Source organism: Myxocyprinus asiaticus, chromosome 31 (genome assembly GCF_019703515.2).
Source record: "Myxocyprinus asiaticus isolate MX2 ecotype Aquarium Trade chromosome 31, UBuf_Myxa_2, whole genome shotgun sequence".
NCBI lineage: Eukaryota > Metazoa > Chordata > Actinopteri > Cypriniformes > Catostomidae > Myxocyprinus > Myxocyprinus asiaticus.
In genome coordinates, this window is record NC_059374.1 from 37,649,292 (window position 1) to 37,675,442 (window position 26,151).

The 26,151-nt window shown below is 38.6% G+C and overlaps 1 protein-coding gene across 4 annotated transcripts in view; it reads right to left on the reverse strand.

The window, feature by feature from the left end:
* LOC127422660 (roundabout homolog 2-like) overlaps window positions 1–26,151 on the reverse strand; it is a 658,906-nt gene that overhangs the window by 7,698 nt on the left and 625,057 nt on the right. For 3 of the 4 annotated variants that reach the window (XM_051666430.1, XM_051666429.1, XM_051666428.1), the window contains 6 exons: window positions 24,831–25,106; window positions 23,643–23,768; window positions 14,239–14,398; window positions 11,450–11,713; window positions 8,992–9,200; window positions 3,482–3,667 (listed from right to left, as the gene is read on the reverse strand). In XM_051666430.1, the coding sequence (XP_051522390.1) occupies window positions 3,482–3,667; window positions 8,992–9,200; window positions 11,450–11,713; window positions 14,239–14,398; window positions 23,643–23,768; window positions 24,831–25,106 (1,221 nt within the window). The remainder of the gene's footprint in view (window positions 1–3,481; window positions 3,668–8,991; window positions 9,201–11,449; window positions 11,714–14,238; window positions 14,399–23,642; window positions 23,769–24,830; window positions 25,107–26,151) is intronic. The other variant, XM_051666431.1, reaches the window with a different exon arrangement.

A 26,151-nucleotide genomic window follows, 5' to 3' on the forward strand; every position in this document is an offset into this window, starting at 1 on the left:
TGCCCCAAGCCTTAGACAATATGTCTGTTCTGACTGAAATCACCAAAGGCATTTCCTCCAGGAGAGAGACCAGAGTCGAAAACCATACTTGAGATGGCCAAAATGGCACCACTGACAGAAGCGGAACCTGATCCTCCCGAACTCTCTGCAGAACTGCGTGCAGCAGACTTATCGGTGGGAATGCGTAAAGATGCGTTGCCGGCCACTGATGCACCAATGCATCAATGCCCAGCAGTGCTGGGTGCTGGGAAAACCAGAGGGGACAGTGTGAAGTCTCACTCAAAGCGAACAGGTTCAATTCTGCCCTGCCGAACCTTCTCCAGATTTGTTCCATAATTTGAGGATGTAATGTCCACTCTCCAGGCATCAAGCTCTGTCTGGACAGGAGATCCACCCCCAAATTCAACCGGCCCGGTACATGCACAGCTCGTAGAGACAGCGCACTGTCCCGTGCCCACAGAAGAATGTGATGTGCCAGCATGGCATGAGAACACACTCCTCCCTGGCGATTGATGTAGGACACAACCATCTTGTTGTCCGACCGGATGAGGACATGGCTGCCCTGAATCTCCGGGAGGAAAATCTTTAATGCCAGCAGCACCATGAACAACTCCAGACAGTTTATGTGCCAAAACTGATGCTGGCCCATCCAAACCTTGTAGGCTGTACAACCCTTGTATACAGTGACCCAACACGTGGAGGAGGCGTCTGTCGTTATAACTTTGTGGCAACACACCTGTCCCAATGGAATGCCTGACAAACAGAGTTTGGTAGTACCCACACGTCACTTTGAAGAGACAGAATGCATACGTCACTGGTTGAAGTCCCTTTGTAGACTTCATTCAGCACTGAAAAGGTCTCACATGCAACATGCCTGGGGGAATGACAGTGGAAGCCGCGATCATGAGCCCCAAAAGCCTTTGAAATATTCTCGCAGGGAGAACACGTCCCACTCTGAACATCGCTAGACACTGGCGAAATGACAGAACGTGAACTGGAGACAGACGCCCTGCATCGCTCGTGAATCCAGCTCCAGCCCTAGAAACAGAGTCTGTTGCCCTGGCCCTAGATACAATGGCTGAGAATGACATCTCAATGTTGGGCAGTCAAAGTCTCACAGTGGGCAAACACCAAACATTTGTTGAGATAATTCAAAACACGGATACCTTGAAGCCTCACGGGCATCAAAGCTGCATCCATGCATTTTGTGAAAGTGTGTGGTGCCAGTGCAAGTCCGAACGGAAGGACACAAAATTGATATGCTTCGCCGCAATCTGAATATGGAAATAAGCATCCTTCAAATCTATTGTCACAAACCAGTCCCCCGGCTGCACTTGTGACATTATTTGTTTCTGTGTCAGCATTCTGAACTGATATTTCATTAGAGCAAATTTAAAACATCTCAAAATCCAGAATGGGACGCAAGCCACCGTCTTTTTTTGGGACCAGAAAATAACAGCTGTAAAAGCCACATTCTCTCTGAGAAGAGGGAATCTCCTCTATTGTCCCTTTTTCTTAAATAGAATTAATTTCCTAAATCAAAAATGGGGCTTTCCGAACAGAAACATCTGTTGGAACAACCCCATTGAACACCGGCAGAGCCCGCCTGAATTGAATTAAATAACAATGTTTAATCATTTGAAGTACCCAGTTCAAAATGCCCTACAGCTGCTGCCAAGCTGACAGATGGGCAGACAGAGATTAATGCATGTTTCTTGCCTGCAGCGTGACCTGTAACCACTAGATGGTGCGCTTGGCTTACTTTTGGCAACTACCCCAGAACCAGTGACACAGCGGAGGGAAGCCTTCACTCTTCTAATACTGTGGCTGGTTGAAGGGAATTTGATAATGTATTTGCCTTTATTGCATTTAGGCATAAATGATGAGCATTCTGAATGTATATACAGCAGGGACGCTGAAAATATAAACCTTTTCGCAGGTATTTGAATGGGGAAAAGTGTATGAACATTGGGGGGAATGTTTATTTCAGAAAACTGGTTCACCACAATGACCCCGGCATTCTTTATGGGGGGACAATGTGTGGTGCTTGAGTTCACTGTATGTTTTGTGTACGCTTGTGCTCGATGAACATCGAATTCTGTTATGCATGTCTCAAAACCCTTAGTCATGGAGACAGTGGAATTCGATCAGCAGTTATAAAAAGCAGTCACTCTGAATGTTTTTACAGTAGAGGACGCCAGATAAACCATCTTCCCTAGCATAGAGTGGGGAAGAATGTGCGAACATGGAGGGGAACTGAAAGCAAGCAGGCTCGCCACAATGGCCCAAGCATTCTTATGGGGGGACAACGTGCTCATGTTCACTGTGTTTTGTGTACACTTGTGCTTGATGAACATCAAATTCTGTTATGCATGTCTCACGACCATTGGTCATGGAGACAGAGGCTGAATTCGGGAAGCGTTTTTCAAACAATTTTTTTTAATGTTCACTCCTCAGCAAGCTGCGGGGGAAAACTGAACAATATTCTGGTTGTCGGGTGTCCGATACTGACCGAAGGGCAAACAGGAGAGAAATGGATACGTTTATACGGTCCAATTCATTCACTGAATAGGTTTTTTGTTTCATCCTTCGTTACACAGCAAGCCCATCAGGCTCATCTGTAGACCAATATTTATCGTACATTTAGTTATATAACACATGCCCCGATACCCTTGGTCATGGAGGTAGAGGCAAAACTCAAGCTGAAAATATTCAATGCCCATTTGCCAGTGTAAATTATGAGGGAGACTGAGCTAAATTGGTGTACTGAAAAAATGGGTTAGATCTAAACCGGTCCCAACATATAATGGGGGAACAACACATAGTACCCAGCGAAACGCCTTGACCATCTCGAGCCGTGGGGGTAAAAATGAAAGAAATTCCAAACAGAGCCGATATTAGCTCAAAGTATTCCTTAACGCGATGCACTTGGTTGGACTGCAAAACCATAGTGTGTAGATCCAACAGTTGACTGAAAAGAGTGACGTCCATGCCGCCACCAAAAAATCGAGCAGAGATAGCAGTGCGCGTATCTTGTCTCGTTAGAATGCCCACGTGGTCCACGAACAGGTGAAAGACAAAAAAAAAAAAAAGTTAAAATACCTTGCATCTCCTGATAGCATCCCGAAAGAATAATGGAAGAATGAAGCGTTCACGTGTTGGTTCACCATCACTCCGTTGGGGAATATTCTCTTATTCCAGCCTCCTCGTTCTGATTCATTTCTTTGAAAGCATAGGGCTGAAACTCTGCTGAAAGTGAAAACAGCCATCACCAAAACCCATAAAGATGTTAGTATCTGCACCATGCTGCTTACAAAAACCCTTCAGTTGAAAAGCAAGAATTCACCAGCATAAAATCAGAGAGCAGCCACAGAAACAGCCACAGAGGGGAAAGAAGCATCGTTCAATTAAGAGTGAACCATTTTCCAGTCAGCAAACATCAGTCTTCTAGATTCAAATTCCTCTTTTCCTCCAAACCGACCTCTTTTGCTGAGGCTGGTGCCGTCCAGACGGTAGCCAGCCTTGTCTGCGGCCGCCACTAGAGCTTGTGCAAAGTTGCAATGGGTGAAGAGCGAGCCGTCAGAGGAACTGCCTGCACTAGACCTCCGGCTGGAGAAGTTTCGGTCGTCTTCCTCTGAAGCCGAACCCCAGCCGTTCACCATGGAGCCTGGAGGGGAGCACCCGCATTACTTAATAATTAAAAGTTAATGAGGCGTTTAAGAGGGCAACATTTGACACTGGATGAATAACTTACCAGAACAATATAATTGGGATTTTAACTGTGTGCTGGGAAAGATTAGCCTCTTATCTGAATATGTTTGTGTTGAATAATAATAATGTACATTAATAGCACAGGTGTGTTATATTTGATAAGAAATGATTCAGCCACCTTCATAATCTTTATGGACCTTTACAGTTATTCTTAAACTAATAACCAAAACTAAAAAACAGAGGAGGCTAGATTATAGAAAACTTTCACCATCAGTATTTCAAGTGCCTTAGGTCACAAAAAAAATAAAAATAAATAAATAAATACATTTTTGCAAAGGCTTGGGTCAATGAATCAGTGTTGGACTACAGTTTGTACGTAATTTATTTTCTGAAAATTTTTGGTTTATTTATTAATTTTTCTTGGTTAACTAATTTGAGCTTTACTAGGAGGCAGGTGAGAGGGTATTTTTTGCTTCACCCACCTGTCCTTCTTTCATCCTCTACATAAATTTATCACACAACCAGCCACCTGACTACAGATCAGTGGTGACCTCACTTCCCTTTGATTGCTCTAATGGCGAGGAACGCACGCACCTGCACATGGCCTCAGGTGAAGCGGCTTATATCTCAGACGGCAACATGCAGCATGATCAAAGCAACCACACGGTTTCATGCTGTTCCTCTTCTTTGGCACTTGTCAACTTCATGGCATGGGCTTTTTTGATTGATGGCAAGTGACACATCCTCGGGGAGTTGATGTAAGATGACGGGACATTTGTTTAATGATTTGGAAGTAAAGTTGAGATTACAGTGCTGCTTGCCTGGGTAATGTTTCTAGTTTCAGCCCTATGAAGGCAAGTATATACATTTCAAGATTCACTGTCAAGTTAATTACTTCCTAGTGATGGATTAATGTCATGTATTGTTTAAAGTAATGTGAGTAATTTTTCAATGCTAAAATAGGATTTGGGGTGGGACTGTCTGGTTTTCCAATCAATAACATTTTTGTAATTCAGTTTGGTGTCATTAATAATGCAAAAAATGACACACACAGCGCATTTTAAAACCTCGAAATGATGAAAAATTACAAGATATTTGCAAAGCATATTACTTTAGAAAGGGGAACACTTTGGTAATCACCTCATGACCATAGTAAATTCAACTAATAAACAAAATGCATTAGAAAACGGGTAGCTGACATTAAATACTTTTAGAAAGTTGACATGTCCTTCGGTGTGACATGCTATATTCCATCTAAAACTATTTAAAAAGCATTTTGCTAATTTTTTTAATAATTACTATGCAAGCAGGTTTTATTAATTGAGAAACTGCATGGAATGTATGTACTTCATTTGCTAATTCATTTGCCACATTGCAGGACAATTTAAATGAAATACTAAAGGCAAAAAGGTTATTAAAAATGGTCCAATGATATACACTTTCCCTTATACATTCATATAAAATTTAACCTAAAGTCTATGGACAATTATGTGTAAACAACCCAAAACAAAGGATTTCTAAGCACCAACATACTTAGATATATATTTATTTAGAGTTTGCTACTTTTGTCTAAAGGAAAAGAGAGGAAAGAATGGGAAGAAGATAATAATAATAATAATAAAAAACTCTTTCTAGCAGACTCTTCCAACTTCCATTTCTTGGGAAGCATGTGGCTTTGTTTCGCTAAAAAAAGTTGAGTCCCACAGGACAGTCTCTCAGCAAAGCAAGACTGCATATAATGAATTGGATGTGCTGGCAAAGGCGGGTACAGAGCTCCACATCAGAAGGGACAGCTCCTGCAGAATACCTGCACTACGCCTCAGCGCCTGCTGCCTCCTCCTCTTCTCTCCTCTCCTCTCTTCCAAAGACAATATCTTCTCTAACAACAAGCCACCTAAAACAGATCTTAGAAATACCAAGCTTTCAATGTTTGCTGTATAACAATGCTGGCAGCTGAAAAACACTAACAATCCTACAGCCAAAATAAATTTTGGAAGGCGTTTGCAAACCGTGGTGTACCATGAAGCGAACTTACCACAAATTGTTTGTAATTTGGATTTGGCAGTGGTGAATGGCAAACGTTTAAAGAATGAAAACTGAAGCTACTATAAATATGGAGCTAGTACAAAAATCTGACATGGTTTTTGAACATTTTATGAACAAAGATGCCTTTCTGGTCATTTTTTGACAGTACAAATTAGGTAGGGGGAAAAAAATCGATATTGCGCTAAGAATTGCGATATTTTACCTCACACTACTGTACTGATATTCTCACGCTAAGAAACAATATTTTTTTCACTTTAATATTTTTGGGGAAATAAGAGACTGAGCACATATTAGACCTAGTCTTTGCCTTCATCATTTGACCAAAATGCAACTTGAATCTATGAGCACATTTATATGCATGATCTTACACAGATTGTGCTTAATAAGCTGATAACATGTGTGGTCATGTAAACGGCTTAAACTGTTTTCTTTTATCGGGTAAGGTCATAAATGGCTATGCATATGGTTTAAGCATAAACCGATCAACAAAGGTAGACTTTTTCCCATAACCCTGATTTTGCATTGCATGTAAACACCTTTATCGGTGTCCTTACTCGTATGTCCAATGTGCCCAAGTGTTGTGTGCATGCCTGTTTACATTTTGACGTCAAAAGCATAGAATAATCAGATGATTTCAAATCTCAAGTAAACATGGATTTCTTGAGTTGTCAGATTTTTTTGAATAAGTTCATTTTTGATAGTTATCAGCATATTGGTGTGCATGTACATGCTCTTTAACATGTTTTATTTGTAAGGATGTCAGACAGATCCTCCATACAGCTAGACTGCAAAAGATTTTGTGTAAAGATACGGTAACCACAGTGGAACAAATGTATGCAATTTGACATGCCTATGTGCTACACTACTTCTTTGGCTCTACAATGAAGTGAAACAGGAAGTTAAGCACATGTTGCACAAAGCACCAACCAAATTGAATTAGAAACAAGTCAGTAAAGATCTAAATATAGAACCATTTTGGATCAAAACACACTAAATATAAAGACTCGAAATATTAGCACATAGCGACCCAGATATCAAAACAATATTGTAACGCCAAATCCCACCCCTAAATCCTGTTTTCTTTCCCTTAATCAGTCCCTTTTCATTTTGATATTTCTAAGTTAATTTTCACAAGGAGTTGTGCAGAACTGTAAAGCTCAACCAACGCCCAGATGCCACTAAAGCTGATTTACACTGCCCTCATCTGCATATCGTTAAGCATCGTAATCATTCCCCTTGACGAGTGGGCGGAGACTCCCACTCAGGACACGTGACCTCACTTGCTGCAGCCAGAGCAACAGGAGCAGACAGGAGCAGGACAGTGAGCTCACCACTCACATTACAGCACTCATAAAACACCCTCACTGTTTCACATCTATCTATCTATCTATCTATCTATCTATCTATCTATCTATCTATCTATCTATCTTAATCTAGTCTTTCTGGGTGTCTGTCTGTGATAACAACCAAGGGATTGTGTTCTGTTTGAGGTCACTCTGTTTTGTCCTCCCTTGACCTCAGTCATTCTTCTCTGTGCTCAGAAATTGCTAAAGGAAAATTGTAAATTCAGGAATGGTTTCTGGCATACCCCATGAAAGGGGCAACGAGATCAGATATTGCAGAACTGTTTCCAGACACACAAAAGGATGTAAATCATTCATGCACAATGATAATGCTTGGAAGATCACTGTTCCATTTTAACTCAGTCCTGTGGTAAAATGGAGAACACAGGACTTTTAGTTTCCAACCCTGTAATGTCACACCCTTCACTTGTCCTTGATGACAGACGGCCCATAAAACCCTTTCAATAAGTTGTAAAATGAAAATTGTGCCTCTTGTCTTCAATGGGGAAATTGAGCCATGAACGTGGCATTTGATCTTAATTGATTTTAAAATATTATTTTTTTATGCATCTTATATATATATATATATATATATATATATATATACATACACACACACACACACACACACACACACATGAACATATATGTTCAGTATCTACACTGTATTTGTATGTACTATATGGATGTATGTATGTGTATCTGATTCTATATCCTTGTGAAAGTTTATAGTGGGGTCCAAAAGTCAGATGCTATTTTGCATTGTTATAATTTAGTAATAATATTAATAATATTAAGTTAATTATTATATACTATACTCATTATAATTACATTTAATCAGTAATTAATTTATTTATCCTTTCCCTTCCACCCTCTCTATGGCCTTTTTTAAATTCATGGACTTTTCTCCCCTCGTAATAGTAATTACAGTTCAGCTTATCCTTCAATGTCTGAACAAACTACATTTCAATGCGGCCATTTTTTTAGATGAAGTGGAAAGAAACACGCACCCGACACAAACATAAGAACAAAATGATGTAGCTATTTACACACAAGCAGAGGAAAACAAAGTATTTCACTATGTGTCTTTCTTGGGAGGGCACAAAAATCCGCCACATGTTGTACACATGTGAAAAAAACATGTCTACTTTTTCATGTAAACAATAGCAATACAATCTCAAAGTGCCCACTGGACTGAAATATGCTGCTTTTAGATCAGAGACTGTTATTGCCATTTTACTGTCTTATCTTTGCACTGCACATGCTTTTGAACGGCAAATTAAGATCATATCGTTCAGAGTTTTTGACCAACTGGACTGCATTTTAATTAACATTTTTAATAGCATCTTTATAATACTGAATAATATTTTTCCCCTTTGTCTATACTCAAGTCCTGAAATTAATTAGAGAGATAGAAATCCCAGATTATAGGGTAGATGGATGAGATAATGCACAAATGAAATGGTGTTAATGCATAGGTAAAACACAATCTGCACTGACCATCTTACAGTGCACCAAACCAAATGTAGATTAAAGGTGCTCTCAGTATATTTTGTCTTTGTTAAATAAAGTTTTACCGCAAAAGATATCAATAATACTTATATTTAAAATTATGATTACTCACATGAGATGAAGACTCCAGTCATATCAGTAACCTAACAAAAGCTGTTTTGCATTGCACTGCATCCACACCACTAGGTGTCAGTGCAAGTCCGAGACGACTGTCGTATCGGCCAGCACAACATAAATGAAAAAAATACTGTGTGCACATTTAAAAGATATATTTTTGCTCTTTTGAAGAATAACAAAATGTCCTTTTTGTAAAATGGTTTGTTATAGTATTTGTACGAAGTGCTCGTTGCATATGATATTAACAAAAAAACACGCTTACCCGTAACCGAGCTGTCCAAGTTGTCCATGCTGGAGCCTGGCGTGTGTTCGATGCCCCTAATTGGTGGTGACAACTCGTATCCTTCGTCCTCTTCATCATAGTCATCTTCATCAGGGAGGTCCGTCTCGATGTCAGACACTAGGGTGCTGGAGATGTAGCCTACGGGCGGCGCTGGGGCCTGGGGTGGGTAAGGCCCACCCTGCATGTGCCTGCAAATAATTCCAAACGTCAAACACAAACATGGCACGCTTTTTTGTATAAGCAAGTGAGTGCTTCAAGAGCTGTCAATGGTAGACAAAGGGTGTCAATAAGCGTGTCAAACTAGACAAAAGAGAAATGCGTAGGGTGTGCAGTCTGTCAGGTGAAATTTGGTATTCCTAGAACATTTCTTGTCATGTCTCAGATGAATCGAGACAATTCGGCTAATTCAGCAGCGCTTCGGTTTGCATGCTGACACAATGACCTGCTAATTGCAGTTTGAAGGGGATACAATAGCAACCACCACAGGCATGTCTTTGCTGTGGCTGTCACCCACTAGAGAGCTAGGTTCGATGACAGCCCGAGTGTCTATATATATATGTGTATTGGTGTGTGTTTGTGTAGCGCTGCATCTTTGAAGTGGTCTGTGCCAGGATTTGGACATAATTATGGGCTCTTCCCAGCCGTCAAAAACGCACTGTGAGCTACATACTCATTATGGTGGTAACATGACATCTTCCTCCTGACAAGAGAAACCTGTTCCCTCAGTGCCGACTGTAATAAGCGAAAGTTGGTTTCTCTCAGAAAGACAGGTTGAAGTTTGGGCTTAACTTGGGGGCATCAAGAAAAACACTTTATGCAGATTGGGTGGATGACTGGACAATTGTTTTTATATTTATTTCAGGTAAACTTAGTTTTATTTGTTCAGAAAATGCTTTATCCAAAGTGACTTACAAATGAGAAACAAGCTAAGATTTGATATTTAATTCAGCTTTAGTTTAAAATGTAAAGATGTCTACAGTGCCCCAAAAAAGTATTTGGACACTTACTGTAGGCCACACTAAAAAATGTACTAATGTCTTTGTATAATTTGATAAATATAGCACAAATACACTTTTCAAGCATTTCATAAAATGAAGTTTGTTTTGAAATCATATATATAAAAAATAGATATATTGTTCAAAATTAAGACCAAAGACATTTGTAGTAGTAGAATAGTAGTAGAATCCTCATTTTGTGTTTTTATCTTACAGTCTTATTGTTTGCAGTGTATATAATGGCATCAGAACTGCTGCTCACTGGATGTTTTTTTGTTTTTGGCACCATTCGGAGTAAATTCTAGAGACTGTTGTGCGTGAAAATGCCAGGAAATCAGCAGTTAAAGAAATACTCAAACCAGCCCGTCTGGCACCAACAACCATGCCATGGTCGAAATCACTGAGATCACATTTTTTCCCCATTCTGATGGTTGATGTGAACATTAACTGAAGCTCCTGACCCATATCTGCATGACTGTATGCACTGCACTGCTGCCACATGATTGGCTGATTAGATAATCACATGAAAAAGTAGGTGTACCTAATAAAGTACTCAGTGAGTGTAAGCTTTAACAACCCTAACAGAAAACATATCCAAGCATTTTAGCAAGTAAACAATTTCACCAAACAGATAACAGTTAAACATTCATCTGGAGACTGATGTCTTGTAGCTGCTGTCCTATACTGTGATTGACTGAACCGCCATAGTTTCCGAAGCCAGCAAGTGCGAGACACACCTGGTCCTTCTTTTCTTTTTTTTCTTTTCTTTTTTTCTCCCCAATTTGGAATGCCCAATTCCAAATGCACTCTCAGTCCTTGTGGTGGCGTAGTGACTCGCCTCAATCCGGGTGGCGGAGGACGAATCTCAGTTGCCTCTGTGTCTGAGACCGTCAATACGCGCACCTTATCATGTGGCTTGTTGAGCACGTTACCGTGGAGACATAGCGCGTGTGGAGGCTTCACGCTATTCTCTGCGGCATCCATGCACAATTCGCCCCACCGAGTGCGAACCACATTATAGCGACCATGAGAAGGTTACCCCAAGTGACTCTACCCTCCCTAGCAACCGGGCCAATTTGGTTGCTTAGGAGACCTGGCTGGAGTCACTCAGCACGCCCTGGATTTGAACTTGCGACACCAGGGGTGGTAATCAGCGTCTTTACTCACTGAGCTACGCAGGCCTCCACCAGTCCTTCTTTTCTAAACTTACGGACATGACCTAAAGACACAAGGACGAATGACATAAGCCTGCGATTTCTCACCAATTCTGACCAGACAGCTCTAAATAAAAACAATTGCTAAAGGCTTACCATAGTGAATTGGGGACAAGGACAGTGTTTTGAACACTTAATAATGAACTTTTGTTAATTGTAACCAAAAAAAAAAAAACCTTACGTAGTACTGCTTAAGATATACAGTATATTTTTAAAGTTGTATCTTACCAATTCTGTTTGTCCAAGTCCAGCTGGTAAGCACGTGTAAGTTCGTCGAGGTGGGCCTGGAGCATGGGTTGTATTTCCTCACGTGGAGAGGGGCTCAGTGTGGCTGTGGACTGTTTGCCAAATGACACCGCTGCAGGTGAGGAGGCCACGCCCCGGATGGGAGGAGTGGGCACACGTTCCTCTTCTTCCTCCAGCTCATCTTCTAAACCCTGGTGCAGGTACGTCTGCACAGGCAATGGTGGGCCCCAACCATCACTATCATAGCTGGAACAAATGATGATAGAAGAAAAATTAAACCTAAGACGAATATGTTGCACCTCACTACTAAACAAAACTGCTACAAAAGAAAACTGAACAAAAAAAGAATCAAAATCCATTTACCCCCTGCTTTTTGTGCACAACGTTAATTGTGGCAGGCAAATAGCATTGAATTATGTGGATACAATACTAAAAATATGCATAATTTACATAGAAAAGAGGTGTGTTTGAGCTGAAAAGAATGACAATGCGTTAATTTAAATACTCTCAGTGCAACGCTATTTCAGCGCATTTAGTGAATGGTTAAACTGGATTGTGGGTTGTAAGAGAATTAGACATATGTTTTTGCACTGAAATATCACATATAAAAGAGCCGAAATTGTTTATTTACCCCAACATTTTCTACATTTTAGTCTAGCCATAAGTTATGGATATATTGAGTCTTAAGTTTAGCAACATTGATTTCTCTCATTCTTTAAAAGGGTTAGTTCACCAAAAATAAAAATAAAAAATTACTCCGCCTTGTGTTGTTCACAACTGATATGACTTTCCTTCTACCATGTAACACAAAAGAAGATGTTAGGCAAAATGTTAGCCTCAGTCAACATTGACTTTCATTGCATCTTTTTCCATACAATGAAAAGATATAAAGAGTAACTAAGGCTGAACTTCTGACTAACATCTCCTTTTTGTGTTCCACGGAAGAAAGTTTAATAAAGGCATTTATGGCAGAATGACTGCATTTTTTATTTCCCTGAACTGTGCTTATACATGCTGAAATAATACACATCATAAAGCCAGTGTTCATTAGAGGAATTTGTCAGTGCACATCCCTTAGGACATAACAGTTTTAATCTAAGCCATTAAAGACAGTGGCGAGATTTACAATGCAGAAGACTCCTCATTTGCCAGAGAGCCTATTAAGGCAGATGACTCTCTGAGATGGAAATTAACAGGGTTGAAAGGCAAGCACACCTCTCAATGCAAGACATTTAATTTGTATCACCACCTTCATGTTTTCTTGTAACTGTACAGATGAGCTGATGCTCGTATCACACCAGGGTGTAGTGCCGTCAGAGGCGAAAGTGCATTAAAAGTTGCTGAGCGTGAACAGTTTGTCAAATGTGGTTTTAATATTATCACACATTGGCAGAAACACCCTGTCTATTTATTAAAAAAATAATAATAAATTAACAACTCAGTAGTACTGCGGCCTGATTAACTCTTCGAGGAATAAATAAATTCCATTAACGGATTAATGGTGAGTATTGGCTGGTGAGAAGGTGGCACTGAATTAATCCATAAGCACATCATGTTGGATTTTAGTTTAAAACCACCATTTGCATCATTGATTCGGGAAATCCAATGCTTAATTACATGGGTCATCATCTTGAGATATTATAAACGTGACCACTGAATTTTTCATTTGAAATTATAATTGGGGAGAGTGGGGTAAGATGGGTTGCATCCTTAATCTAGCAAAATGTGTGCAAATTTTGTCATGACCATATTTTTTTTTTTAGAAAGGGGCAATAGCATACAGTTGCATGCGATTGAGAGATGCACTTAAGAAAAGTGATACACATTTGTATTTTTATTCAAAAACAGTTTACTTATAGGTAAGCATTTAAACAGTAACATATGCAGATAATATATATACAGTATATATATTAACCAATGAGCCACAACATTAAAACCACCTGCCTAATATTGTGTAGGTCCCCATCATGCCACCAAAACAGCACCAACCCGCATCTCAGAATAGCATTCTGAGATGATATTCTTCTCACCACAATTGTACAGAGCGGTTATTTGAGTTACTGTAGACTTTGTCAGTTCGAAACAGTCTGGGCATTCTCTTTTGACCTCTCTCATCAGTAAGGTGTTTCCATCCACAGAACCGCCACTCACTGGATGTTTTTTATTTTTGGCACCATTCAGAGTAAATTCTAGAGACTGTTGGGTGTGAAAATCCCAGGAGATCAGCATTTACAGAAATACTCAAACCAGCCCGTCTGGCACCAACAATCATTCATGTGATGATCTAATCAGCCAATCGTGTGACAGCAGTGCATAAAATCATGCAGATACGAGTCAGGAGCTTCATTTAATGTTCACATCAACCATCAGAATGGGGAAAAAATGTGATCTCAGTGATTTGGACCATGGCATGATTGTACTGATTAGTACTGTAAGTCGTTTTTTTTTTTTTTCAACTGCATATTCCCCAATGATTCAACTTACCCCTTGTGTCATGGCACATTTTACCACTAACATGGGACAAGTTGTGTCTTTGGACAATTTGTTTTTGAGAAGTCATACTTCTTCAGCCCTATCCTATAAGTTTCCCTCTAATTTCAGTTGATAACAGACATTCGTCTGTAATGTAATTAGGTGTATTAGTTTGACCTCTTTCTTATTTCTCCTTGCCAAAACAACTTAAGTAAAAAGTGGCACAGCTTACCCCACTCTTACCTATCGTCTGTCAATATAGGTTTGTACAAAGTATATCGAACTGGTCAGGAACTTACCCTCCTCCATCACGGTGTTCTGATGTGTAGTGGTCCATCTCTGTGCCCGGAAGAGGGTGGACAGGAGGAGGTGGCAGGGGGACGTTAGCCCAGCTGGATCCGTTCATCTTGGTGGGCTTGGCGTTTGCTTTGGTCTTCTTCTTCTTACCCCCTTTCCCACCTACAACAGCAAGAGTTGAAGGCATTCATTAAAGGGCGAACACTGAATAGGTGTTGTCATGATTAGCCAATTTCCACATTTCGCCTTAAAAGAATTGTTTGATTCGATTGATTCATTTAGAGTTAGGGTACTCGAGTTCGGACTCGAGTCCGAGTCATGAGTCCAATTTTAATGGACTTGGACTTGACATGTATTTTTACTCGGACTTGACTTGGACTTGAGCCTTTGGGACTCAGGATTTTTTTTCAGAGTCCAGCTGAGTCCATGGCATTTGATTTAAGATTCAATGAACAAATTAAATAAATAAAAATAACGAAACAGAAATAAATGGACACTCTGTCTGCAAGCATTTGTTGCACCCCCTGATGTCGTAGACATAGCCAGAGTTTGTTTCACCGTGTTGAGAAAACACACCTGCAGAGCCAACCAATACACTTGAATGTTTCTACGGAGACTGCTGTATAACATAGATTACCGAGCTGGCTGGCATGACGAACACATAAAGACAGATATGTAGCAAATGTACTAGAAACTACATGGCAGTTTCGCACAGCACGGGACCTGACAACTGGTAAAATCGCTCGCGCCATTTGTGCAGCCAAGATGGTGCTCGCATTGCAGTTTTGGCGTGGTTAAGAACTTCATTAAGTCAAGTCACCCACATCATGTCTCTTACAGTTTACTAAAATAACATATCAAAATAAAAATTCAGAACAAATATTATTAATATTTGGCTATTAAGTCTTTTTAGGCATAATGTATCCACACATGTAGGCATCTGTAGTATCTTGTGGTCCACAACACTGTGTTGTCAACTTAAACTGGTCCTTGATGAATTAACTGTAACTTTTTAAATAGTTTGAAAAAAAATGTTATTGCTAAAGCAGACTGCAACACTGAAAAACAGATAAACAGCACCTATTTATTGTTTTTCTATTTTAAAATCATTGAAGAGCTGCTTAAAATATGCTCTTTTACAGTTTTTTCCTCAATAAAATGCACAATGAAATATGAAGTTATTTTGGGCAGCAAAATGTTTTGTTTATAATTTAATTATAGACTGGGTGACCAGAAGTCCCGGTTTATTACACAGGACACTCCCAGTTTTTGGTGGGGGTCACTGAGTTTTTTTTCTTATTAAATTAAATCTCCTCCTACATTTGCAAAGAAAAAAAAATATTTTGTTACGTTGCACTTTGATTTGACGATACATTCATTCTAGTCTTCAGCAAATCAGCAAAAATGTTAAGAAAAAAAAAAAAAGGAAAATCATATGGAGTTATAACAACACAGGGGTGAGTAAACAATGACTGAATATTCATTTTTGGGTGAACTAATCCTTTTAGAACCAAGAGAATGTAAACTTTTGAACCGGATAATTGGTTTAAATTAATTTACTATTTTGTCTTGTGGAATATACAGTATGTGAATATCTGTTGTCAAATAGCTTCTTCAAGGTAGTACTAAATACATTTTTATGATACCTCTTATATTTTTTAGAATGATAACACACAGACGCATCAGGGTTTTAGGTGCACAAGCAGTGCGTAGAACTGCCCCACATTTTCCACGAATTAACAATCATGTCCGTGTTAAATGGCCCTAATATTAGTATTGGGCTTTACCAGTGTTTTCAGATGTAGCATTTGCTGTGAGATGTTACTTCTCAGCGAGTGCTAATTACTACTGTGCTGACTCATTATTTTCCCAAACCAGTCGGCAGATAGAGACAAAAAAAAAGCAACAAAATAACTGAAATTTCAACAGAACGCAATAAGAAGTGTGTTGAAGGACAGTTTTGCCTTTCATTCTGAAACCACTTTGAAGTTTGTTCAGCAGGAAACTAATCATAAAATATAAAGGTGTTTTTGTTACATTTATATTGACAATTGTTTTTTCTTAGTTGTGAAAGTTAAAATAAGCTTAAAATAGTGATGCTGAGTTTACGGTTACAACTGTAATTGAGATCCATGAACAGATTCATTCGGACTCGGCTCGGACTCGGCCTGTTTTGGACTCGGTCTTGAGTCTGACTCGGCCCCTTTTGGACTCGGACTCGACTCTGACTCGATTGTTTAAAGACTCGGACTTGACTCGGACTCGACTAAGGTGGACCCGAATCCAACACTACATGACATGTGCCTGAAATTCTTTATTTTGTCATGAACATTTCTGCTTCTCCTGAAATAGTTTTTCTTTCTAAATTCATTGCATGCAACTGCTTTCAATATGTTCCTGAGCTTGACATGACCATAAAAGCAATCTCAAGGCTGCATGGTGAAAAGGCACAGTTTACAGCATGTCAATGGCTCAAAGACTTCAGGGTGTAACGGAGCCGAGAAATGCAGAGTGAAAAATGACTGTATAGACATTCACCTTCCTCTTTTACCATGATTGCCTCACATGTAACTTGGCAAAAAGTCTTTGCCTGTGACTTCAGCAAATATGCACTTATTTTTCCTTAAACAAAGAAAAAAGTACTGAGAAAGACAAATAAATTAGTGAAACTGTTGGGAAGGCTACTTTGAAATTGTGGCTTGGCAATCTACTCATAATTAAAAGTAATTAAACTACAGTGAAGCTACAATAAAAGTAGTTAGTTACACTACAGGTTACAGACAAAAAGTGGTGGTGGTGGTGGCAGCATAGTGGGCTAAAGCACATAACTGGTAATCAGAAGTTTGCTGGTTCAATCCCCACAGCCATCACCATTGTTTCCTTGAGCAAGGCACTAAACTCCAGGTTGCTCCAGGGGGATTGTCCCTGTAATAAGTGAACTGTAAGTCACTTTGGATAAAGGGTCTGCCAAATACATAAATGAAAATGTAAAAAGTAGCTAACTAGATTAAAGCTATTTAAGAGGGCAATATATATATATATATATATATATATTAAATACATAATTTTTCTTAGATATAAATTAATGGCAACATTACAATAAGATTGTATTCATTAACATTAGAAAATGCAACTAACAATGATGTTTCATAGAATGTATTAATCTTGATTAATGTTAATTCATCAAAATACTATAATTCATTGTTTGTCCATTTAAATTCATATTGTATTAACTAATGTAAACATATACAACTCAAAAATGTATTAGTATATGTAGAAATTAATATTAATCGAGATTAATAAATGCTATAAAAATACTGTTCACTGTTAGTTCATGTTAACTAATGTAGTTAACTAATATTAATGCATACAACATTATTGTTAAGTGTTACTGATATAATTTGTAATTTAATCAGAATTTTAAAAAAATCTGGCACAAAACAAAGAGTTTTTAAATGAATGAACTAAATTAGGGTGACTGCTGACAGCATTAAACTTAACATAACTTTATACTAATTTCTACTAAAAACTTGAAGTTCTTACAGTATTTAGCTCTAAAAAGAACACCTAAAATGCTGCGCAGGGACTTGAATCGGTGATTTGTTTCTTTTTTGAATAGGTTAATTTACATGTACCGTCTGAACATCATTTCACCAGAATGATTTGGACTCTCAAATGTGAAGAGTCCGTTTGCTCAACTGTGAAGCTGCTGTGCCATACAGGTGGACATTAAACATAACAATGTAGTGTTTTTATCATGTTACACTGCTATTTGTTGACAAATGTCAGCATGTTTCTAGAAAAGCTAGAACGGAACTCCTGTCATGCTACTTAAAAACGCAGTTAAGCTATTAGTTTTAGTTACCTCTCCCTATAACTGGTAAAAGATTGAAAAACAAAACACTGTCAGACATTAATTTTACTTCAGCATCCAATGGCATGAGAATGTAACCACTATCTCCTTAGGCGGAAGATTCTGCAAATTATACACTTACTCAAAAACAAGTAGCAACTTGATCACGCTCCAGTGCAATGTTTTACGCACCACAGTAATTAATCAGACTTCTGTCACATCCTAATTTACAAAACCATTTAAATGTAACAGCCATCAATGCCAAATGAAGACATTTGGGGACTAGAAAGTGATGTATATGTGTGTCCTCTGCCAGCGGTATGCAGAGGCGGCAAGATTAATTACTGTAATTTTTTTTTAACTTTTTCTTTTTATCACCTTTTCTCCCAATTTGGAATGCCCAGTACCCACTACTTAGTAGGCCCTCATGGTAGCGCAGTTACTCACCTCTATCGGGGTGGCGGAGGACAAGTCTCAGTTGCCTCCGCTTCTGAGACCGTCAGTCTGCGCATCTTATCACGTGGCTCGTTGTGCATGACACCGTGGAGACTCCGAATGTGGAGGCGCATGCTATTCTCCGCGATCCACGCACAACTTACCACGTACCCAATTGAGAGCGAGAACCACTAATCGTGACCATGAGGAGGTTACCCCATGTGACTCTACCCACCCTAGCAACTGGGCCAGTTTGGTTAACAAAACCAACAAGACCTGGCTGGAGTCATATTACTGTAAATTATTAATGGTGCCACTGGCAAACTCTACATGACCAGTTCATTGCCACGGGTTGTCAGATCCTCCCGCAACTCTAGCCAGGCATAAAATAGCTGAGGCTGATGGAGCTAGACACGCAGCCATATGTAAATGGGAGGAAAAAACCTTCACTGGCAGTACTTCTGTTGTATGGGATCCTATCTGCCATTTTCTGACTCTCTCTGCCAATGGCCTCTAATCATCCCTGTCACCGCAAAATGTTCAGATTCAGGCAACAGTGCACCCTGTGGCTTCAAGCATCATGTTATTTAATATAATGCCAGGACTTTGACATGGCTATAAATTAAGTCCAAAAAACTCTATGTTGATCCACATTAGTGTTGGGGAAGCTACTCTGAAACTAAAAGCTACTGTACAAAGCTACAGTCAAGCTACTTATTTAATATCTTTTTTTTTTTCAAATATATATATATTTCTACCTGATGATATATTTTTTAACTTCAGAGCTGTATCTTTCTAGTAAAAAACAATGAGGGTTTTTGAATGCATGAAGAATTTTAGCATTAATAACAGCATTAAACTTGAACAGATACAATTACACTAAATACAACTATAAAAAACTAGAATACAGCCTAATTTCAATTAATTTTATTAAAAATATTTGTGCAAAAAAAAAAAAAAAAAGAAGAAGAAGAAGAAGGGGCTTCTTCACAGGGATTCCAATCGGTAAATCGTTTGATTCTTTTTTTTTTTTTTTTTTTTTTTTATCAGTTTAATCATCACAAAGGAACTTTTTCAAAGCTACATATGAGTGAGGAGAGTGTGTTCGATTATTAACTCAGTTCGCTAGCTTTCAAAGATGTGTGCAAGATGCAGTGAGACATAAAAACCAGTGATGTAGCATTACATACACTGTTTTATAGGGCTGGTCATCGATAACGATTTTGAAATTATTTGATTCGATTCAGATTCATTTGGGTATATTTGAGTTATAATGTCCATTTTGCATTCATATGACAGAAATTTTCTCTGAGCTAATGCTGTAAATTATACAAAGAACTTGTTACATTATGAAAATATTCATTTAAAAAAATAACAACAGGGCCCAGACTATGCATTTCAATTGCTATTAATTTAACAGATATAATAATCTACACAACCAAAACCAAAAGTAAAAGATCGATCTTGGGATTTTAGAATCAATATCAGGATAATTCAAATGAAGATTGTGATTAATCGAAAAATGTAGCTGCTTTAGTAGCACTGCCACTCCCCAACACTCATCCACATTTAGGGCTTGTTGTGGGCTATATAAACACAATCTTCTGCCCTGAATCTTGGACAAAGCAGAGACAAGAGAGAGAGAGAGCAAAAGAGAGGGAGAGGACTGTAGCTATGCACCACTTAAGGCAGATTTGTCATACGGCAGCTGACGTTTATGATGCTCTTGGCAGTGGGCCTATTAGAGCGGGTTCTCATCGGCGGAACTTCTCGCTGACGGTGCGCTATTGTTCCAGCTAGCGAGGCCGAGCGAGAGGCATTAGGAGTCTTGTGGAGGAATGGAAGTGTCAAACGGAGATGAATAAAGCATGCTAGTAATAAAAAAAATAACAACAGGCTGGAGGCAGTAGTAGCTGGAGTGGATGTGTAGTGAGGGGAAGTAATTGGGTTTCCTAATCGTTCCTCTGGGTGACGCTGGGCTTCAACCAATAAATGGAGAGATGGCGTGATCGCTCAATCACTTCCTCACTTCCTCTCTCCCTCTCTCTTCCTCCCTCTGTTTGTAGAGGAGATGGCATAAATAATGCAAACGAGTCTCTGTTGAGGAGCCAGGGCAGGTCCTGAAATTACGAACGTATGAAATGCGAGGAAAAGAAAGAGGCTGGGTGCAGTGGGGCAGCAGTGACTTGACTGACAAACATGAGGTCGCTTCTTGAACTAGGCCATGAGTGCACTGAAAAATGGGTGTGGATTATATCCCTTTAAGGCAAGTCAGGTCAGTCAGTGGTCATATTCATACTGCCCATGGGCAGCCATTTTTAGTCATGAAAGTACAGCTACAATCTACTTAAATCTTCAAAACGGCTGGTCAATATTACATTCAAATAACATCTCAAACCAAAGTCTGACATCAATCATGTATTGTTCTCGGGTAAAAAAAAAAAAAGAAAAAAGAAAAAAAAAGGCGATTGGCTACCTGCAGACGGGAATTCAAAAAAGTGATTGACTCTTTTATCTGTAAAGTAGATTACAGTTGCCATATTTAACGTTATGATTTATCTCTTTCATGTGTTTATGAGTAATCTGTCTCATCTTTATAATGTCTCTGGTGTGGATTTTCAGAATGGTGAGGAAACAAGGCAAGCTTTGAAGATTGAGATCACCACAATACTGTATATGAATGTTTCGTAAATGTGAAGAGCTACACAATACGATCTTTATAAACACGTCAGTGAGAGTTTGCTCAACTCTGATCTGTTCTGTCTTGTACAATAAATTATGGTCTAATTGTGAGGTCTGGTGAATAGATGGCATAATAACAGTATTCAAAAATAATTGCTATTAAATGCCCATCACAAAGACTTTTTTATATTTTTTTTTTATTATTATTATTATACTAAATGTACATGTTTCAGATTTAGAGAAGAAATCGTTTGTCACTGTTTAACAGTGGTTGGATTAAGCTCCGTTGCCTTCCGTAGTGTAGGATGATAGAGCAACAGCAAAATTTACCATTATTTCTTCCCAACTGCAAACCTTCCCTAAAAATCCTATTGAAAATCACATTCTCAGGGATCTACATCGAAAGTTTAAATATTTTAGAATTATTTTGGATGGCAGCCCAAAATTACCAACGGCGAACAAATTGTGTGCACATGTTAGTTTGGAAAAAAACAAGCGATACTTGGCCTTTGGCCACTTTCTTTGACAATGCAAAATCACTCCTTTCCTATCCTCCACGCATACTTCTTTTTTACTCTCTCTTCCCTTCTTTTAAAGTGCATGAAGAGTCTTTAAGTTTCCTCCTACACCTGGTAGAGGCTATGAAAATTAAATTTATTGAGATGGAAAACCCATTAAGGGAAGCGAAACAGAATTTGCTGATGGAATAATGGAATATATCGTACGTCCTTTTTTCTCAAAGAAAGTTTTCAAGAAAGCATAACATATAGCAAAGAACTTCAGATATGTAATTCCTGTGTAATTTATCTGCATGTATAAAACCGTTTCATGTTAATCAGGTTGTTAAAAATACACCTACAATATCATTGTTGATAAATTTCAACATTTCATTACTTATTTAAAATGTTACATAATGACTAAACGAGGTCTGATTGATTTCGTTTCGTGAACTGATCTCTATCTTGGACAAAAATCCTGGCCTAAAGAGGCTGAAATGTTTGACTTAAATCTGTCCTTGGAGTCCTAATTGTAATGCATAAAACACTTGAGCCAGATGCTTGGAGATCTTCCATCTAAAGTCTGAGGCTGTGTTGGATTACTGCACAGTTAAAGTTCTGGCATGAAACTTGATTAGAGGCACATATATAGCGAGACGAGAGGATGGGGCTGTCTCTGTGTCCTATAAATGACACTGTAATTTTCAGTACATGAATTTTATTGTTGCTAGTAACCATTAGAGGAAGGAATGGAAAAAACGTCTTTTTAAATCAACTCGCTCAAGTATGCATGGTGAATCTGTGTGTTTGTGTTCAATTGTAAAACATTTCGGTTGCAACTTGCATTTCAATCATCAACACTCTGTCATTGTGAACACAAGGTTAATTGCAATGTTAAAAGATACTGAACTGAATTACAGCATGAGCAAACTGGTGAAACTGATGCTGAAGATTACAGTTGGAACAGATAATGTCATGCATCATTCTTCTTTGTGTAGTTTAGGTTCCAAAACACATTAAATTCAACTCATTCAAACTACTAATTATTTTGTGTCATTTGTTCAGTAAAATATGTTGATTAAGGTACAAAATATCCAATCAATTGGCTGAAATTAGCAACCAATTAGCAATCAACCAACTAATCAATTAACTCCTAAAATCTTCAAACCTTTTAAACCTTATAAATTCAACATGAAATTAAAACAGACTTAATTTTTTAATGCACGTTCCTGGTCTTATTGTGAATGATTCATAGTTGCATGTTCTCCCATAAATGTTTGTCTTCGTAATCTTCTAACAATATGTGATAACTTTAAACTTTAAAATTATTTTCCTTTTGGATTGATGTCACGGATCCCTCTTATTTTTCAACCCCTCCCCACCAATCATCTCATTACATTCTAGTATGTAACGCCCCTTTTCACAATGAATTCTTGATGGATAAAGAAGAAATCCTGCCCTACATGTTTTATCGATATTCTGTTTTACTTGAAAATATGTTAGATTTCAGAAGCAAAATGGGTTGCAAAATGCATTTCATGTTGACTTCAAACTCAGCTTTTCTATAATAAATCTAGTGTGTCAAAACCTCTCTTTGGAAAAGCACCACATTTCATCTTTTATCCATCACATACTGACTGCTACAAACGTACTGGTTTGGAAACTGTAGCTTTTAATTTCTTTCTTTTTTTTTATTTTTAGATAAACGGGCTTTTCTTTCAAGGCCATCAGAAAATGGTTAAAATGACCAATGTTGCCTCCAGTAGAGATTACAGTTATGAGGAACACACAATTATTCAACATTGATATTTACAGTATCTGCATAATATGAGTTGCCGGAGTATCCTATATACAGCGGTTAGCTGAGATGAAAGGGGAAGGGTAGGCTGAAGGAAAGATGGGGGGTGACTGCTGAGCTCTGGATCAGTGAAACACCAACCTGATAGACTGTTGCTCCGAACTGAGCTGTTGTGGGAGCTGGTGGTGCTGAAATCCTGTGATTGGTTGTGGGGCATTCTATTAGACAATCCATCAGCCAATCGGTAGTCAGGAATAAAAAGGAGTGCTAGTGGAGGCGAAGGGCAAAAAAGTGGAATAAGGTGCAGGGCAAGTTGGCACAAGCGCATGCAAGGACGTGCAGTTAGAGCGACAAGCAAAGCATTGATCACAAACAAACATACTGAATATACTGAAACACACACAAAAATACCACGACTCACTGTTTTTTAAGTCTCACACAAGAGTGCCATGTTTTTTTAGATGCCGTGTGAGGATTTAAAGAAAATCAATTTTTAAAAACAGTCTTGAGACACCTGCATTCTGTTCTTATCGTTGTGCTGCGTCAAGATTGTTTTAGGACACTTAGGACATTTTTCAGGTTCTCTGACACCGCCAAAACTTCTTTCTTCCTTGCTGGAATCATGTGAACAATGCAGACTTATTCCTTGATTTAGCTCTTAATCACTTTAAAATATCTCATTATGTTTAGTGTCTTAGCGAAGTGTCGCATTCAGAGGTTAACCATGCACATTAGCACTAATTTTCCTGGAATTAATTATATTTGTTGCTAAGTTAAACAGATCATGGAAACATTTATTCCTGTGATTTACAGTAATTTCATAGGTTGAGGTTTATTCAAGTCCAAATGAATGTGTAAATGGGTTTTAATTGAGTTATAGAAAGTCTACAATTTATCATCCTGTTAAACTGTAGAGAATAAGTCCATTAATATGGATAGTAGTACTTTTTCGATTAAAGTAGCCGAGTGCATTTATCTAAAAGCTTTTCAAAATAGAATAAATCTTGTATAATGACATTACATTCTTTTAGCCTAAAGACAATATGAATAATTGGTCTAAAACACATTTAAGGGTCATGCATTTTTTTTATGGTCCAATAATACACATTCTTATGGTTTCTGTATGTAAAACAAAAATGCAACATTAATACAATGTCGGTCAAATTAACATTGATACATACCCCAGGCAATCTCCAGAAATAGAGAAATTGGCTTTGTTTCAAAAGACAAAAGATTTTGACCTAATGATGGCTTATCAGAAGAACGCAGCTGCACACACACACACACACACACACACACACACACCCCTGGCGCTTCATCCTAACTCACTGTTGTTGCAGGAGTTCTTGTCTGGCAGTGAGTAACCCAGGCTGGCCATCTCCTGTTTCACCAGCAGGGAGGTCTTCCATTGGGCTTCGGGGAGATCAACGGCCAGTTCGTGGATGCTGCTGGAATGGAGGATCTGGGTGGTGGCGTAGGGCGTGGCCTGGGAGGCGGGGCTTGGGCTGCAGAAGCCGCCTTTGGTGGTGAAGTCGATGCTACTGTAAATGGCTCCGTCGGAAAGCATGGTGCCTGTCTTATCTGCCTGAGCACTGGGCATCACATCTGAGTGGTATTCAAAGAGATTGATGTGAGATTAATAAGGTGTTGAAGAAGAAGTTGGCTTTTTCTCTTTTTGTCTTAAAAGTACTGTCTTTCTCTCTAAAGTCATGGCCACACTACACTTCACGTTCCATTTTCTTCCATTCATATGCATCCAAATGTGGAAAACTGGAAATGCAAATTTGTATGACGAGAAGCATGTGACCAATAGAAAATAAAAAAAATGTCACACACTGACCTCCTGGCTCAATACAAATACATATTTTAAAGATGCATGTTTTATTACATTATTTATTAAAAATACAAGCCCTCAAGCATGACATCACATCTGTCCGTTGCAGTGTCCAAAGTAATGGCAGAAGGCCACATCCACACTAATATGTTTTCGTTTGAAAACGCAGCTTTTTCCCTACATTTTGGCCTTCCGTCCACACTGATACGCCATTTATGACAGCGAAAATTGAGCTTTCGAAAACGCTCTCCTAAGTGGATACATTTAAAAACGCTGTCGTCGCGTTGTAGTGTGGACAGGAAAAATGGAAATATCTGAACACGATGATGTATTTGTTGTCATGTGACACAGTCATGTGATCTATTCAAACCAAAACAATCAACAATTTGTTGTGCCTGCTATGCACTTTGATTGCATTGTTAAAGATAACTGCAACTTTCTACAACCTTTACATTGCATTCCTTCAAAGACGACAGGAAGTTTCGCATCTGCAGTAAGGGGATTTAAGAGCTACCATATGTTTTAATGTGGATGAGCAACTTTTGGAAAACGCTTGAAAACAAAACACTGTTTTTAAATGTATCTGGATTAATGTTTACGTAGCCTTTAGCCTAGTGTGTCCGTGCCTTACCATTAGACACCAAAGCCTAAAAGTCTAGATTTTCAACACAAATAACATGCACAACAACATTTAAAGTCAATATAAAATCAAAATGGACCCTATTTACATCCTTAACCCATATTCAATTTGGAAAATAACATTTTGAATCAAAACAACTATACTTTTTCTGCTGATGACACAAATCCCTCTTACTT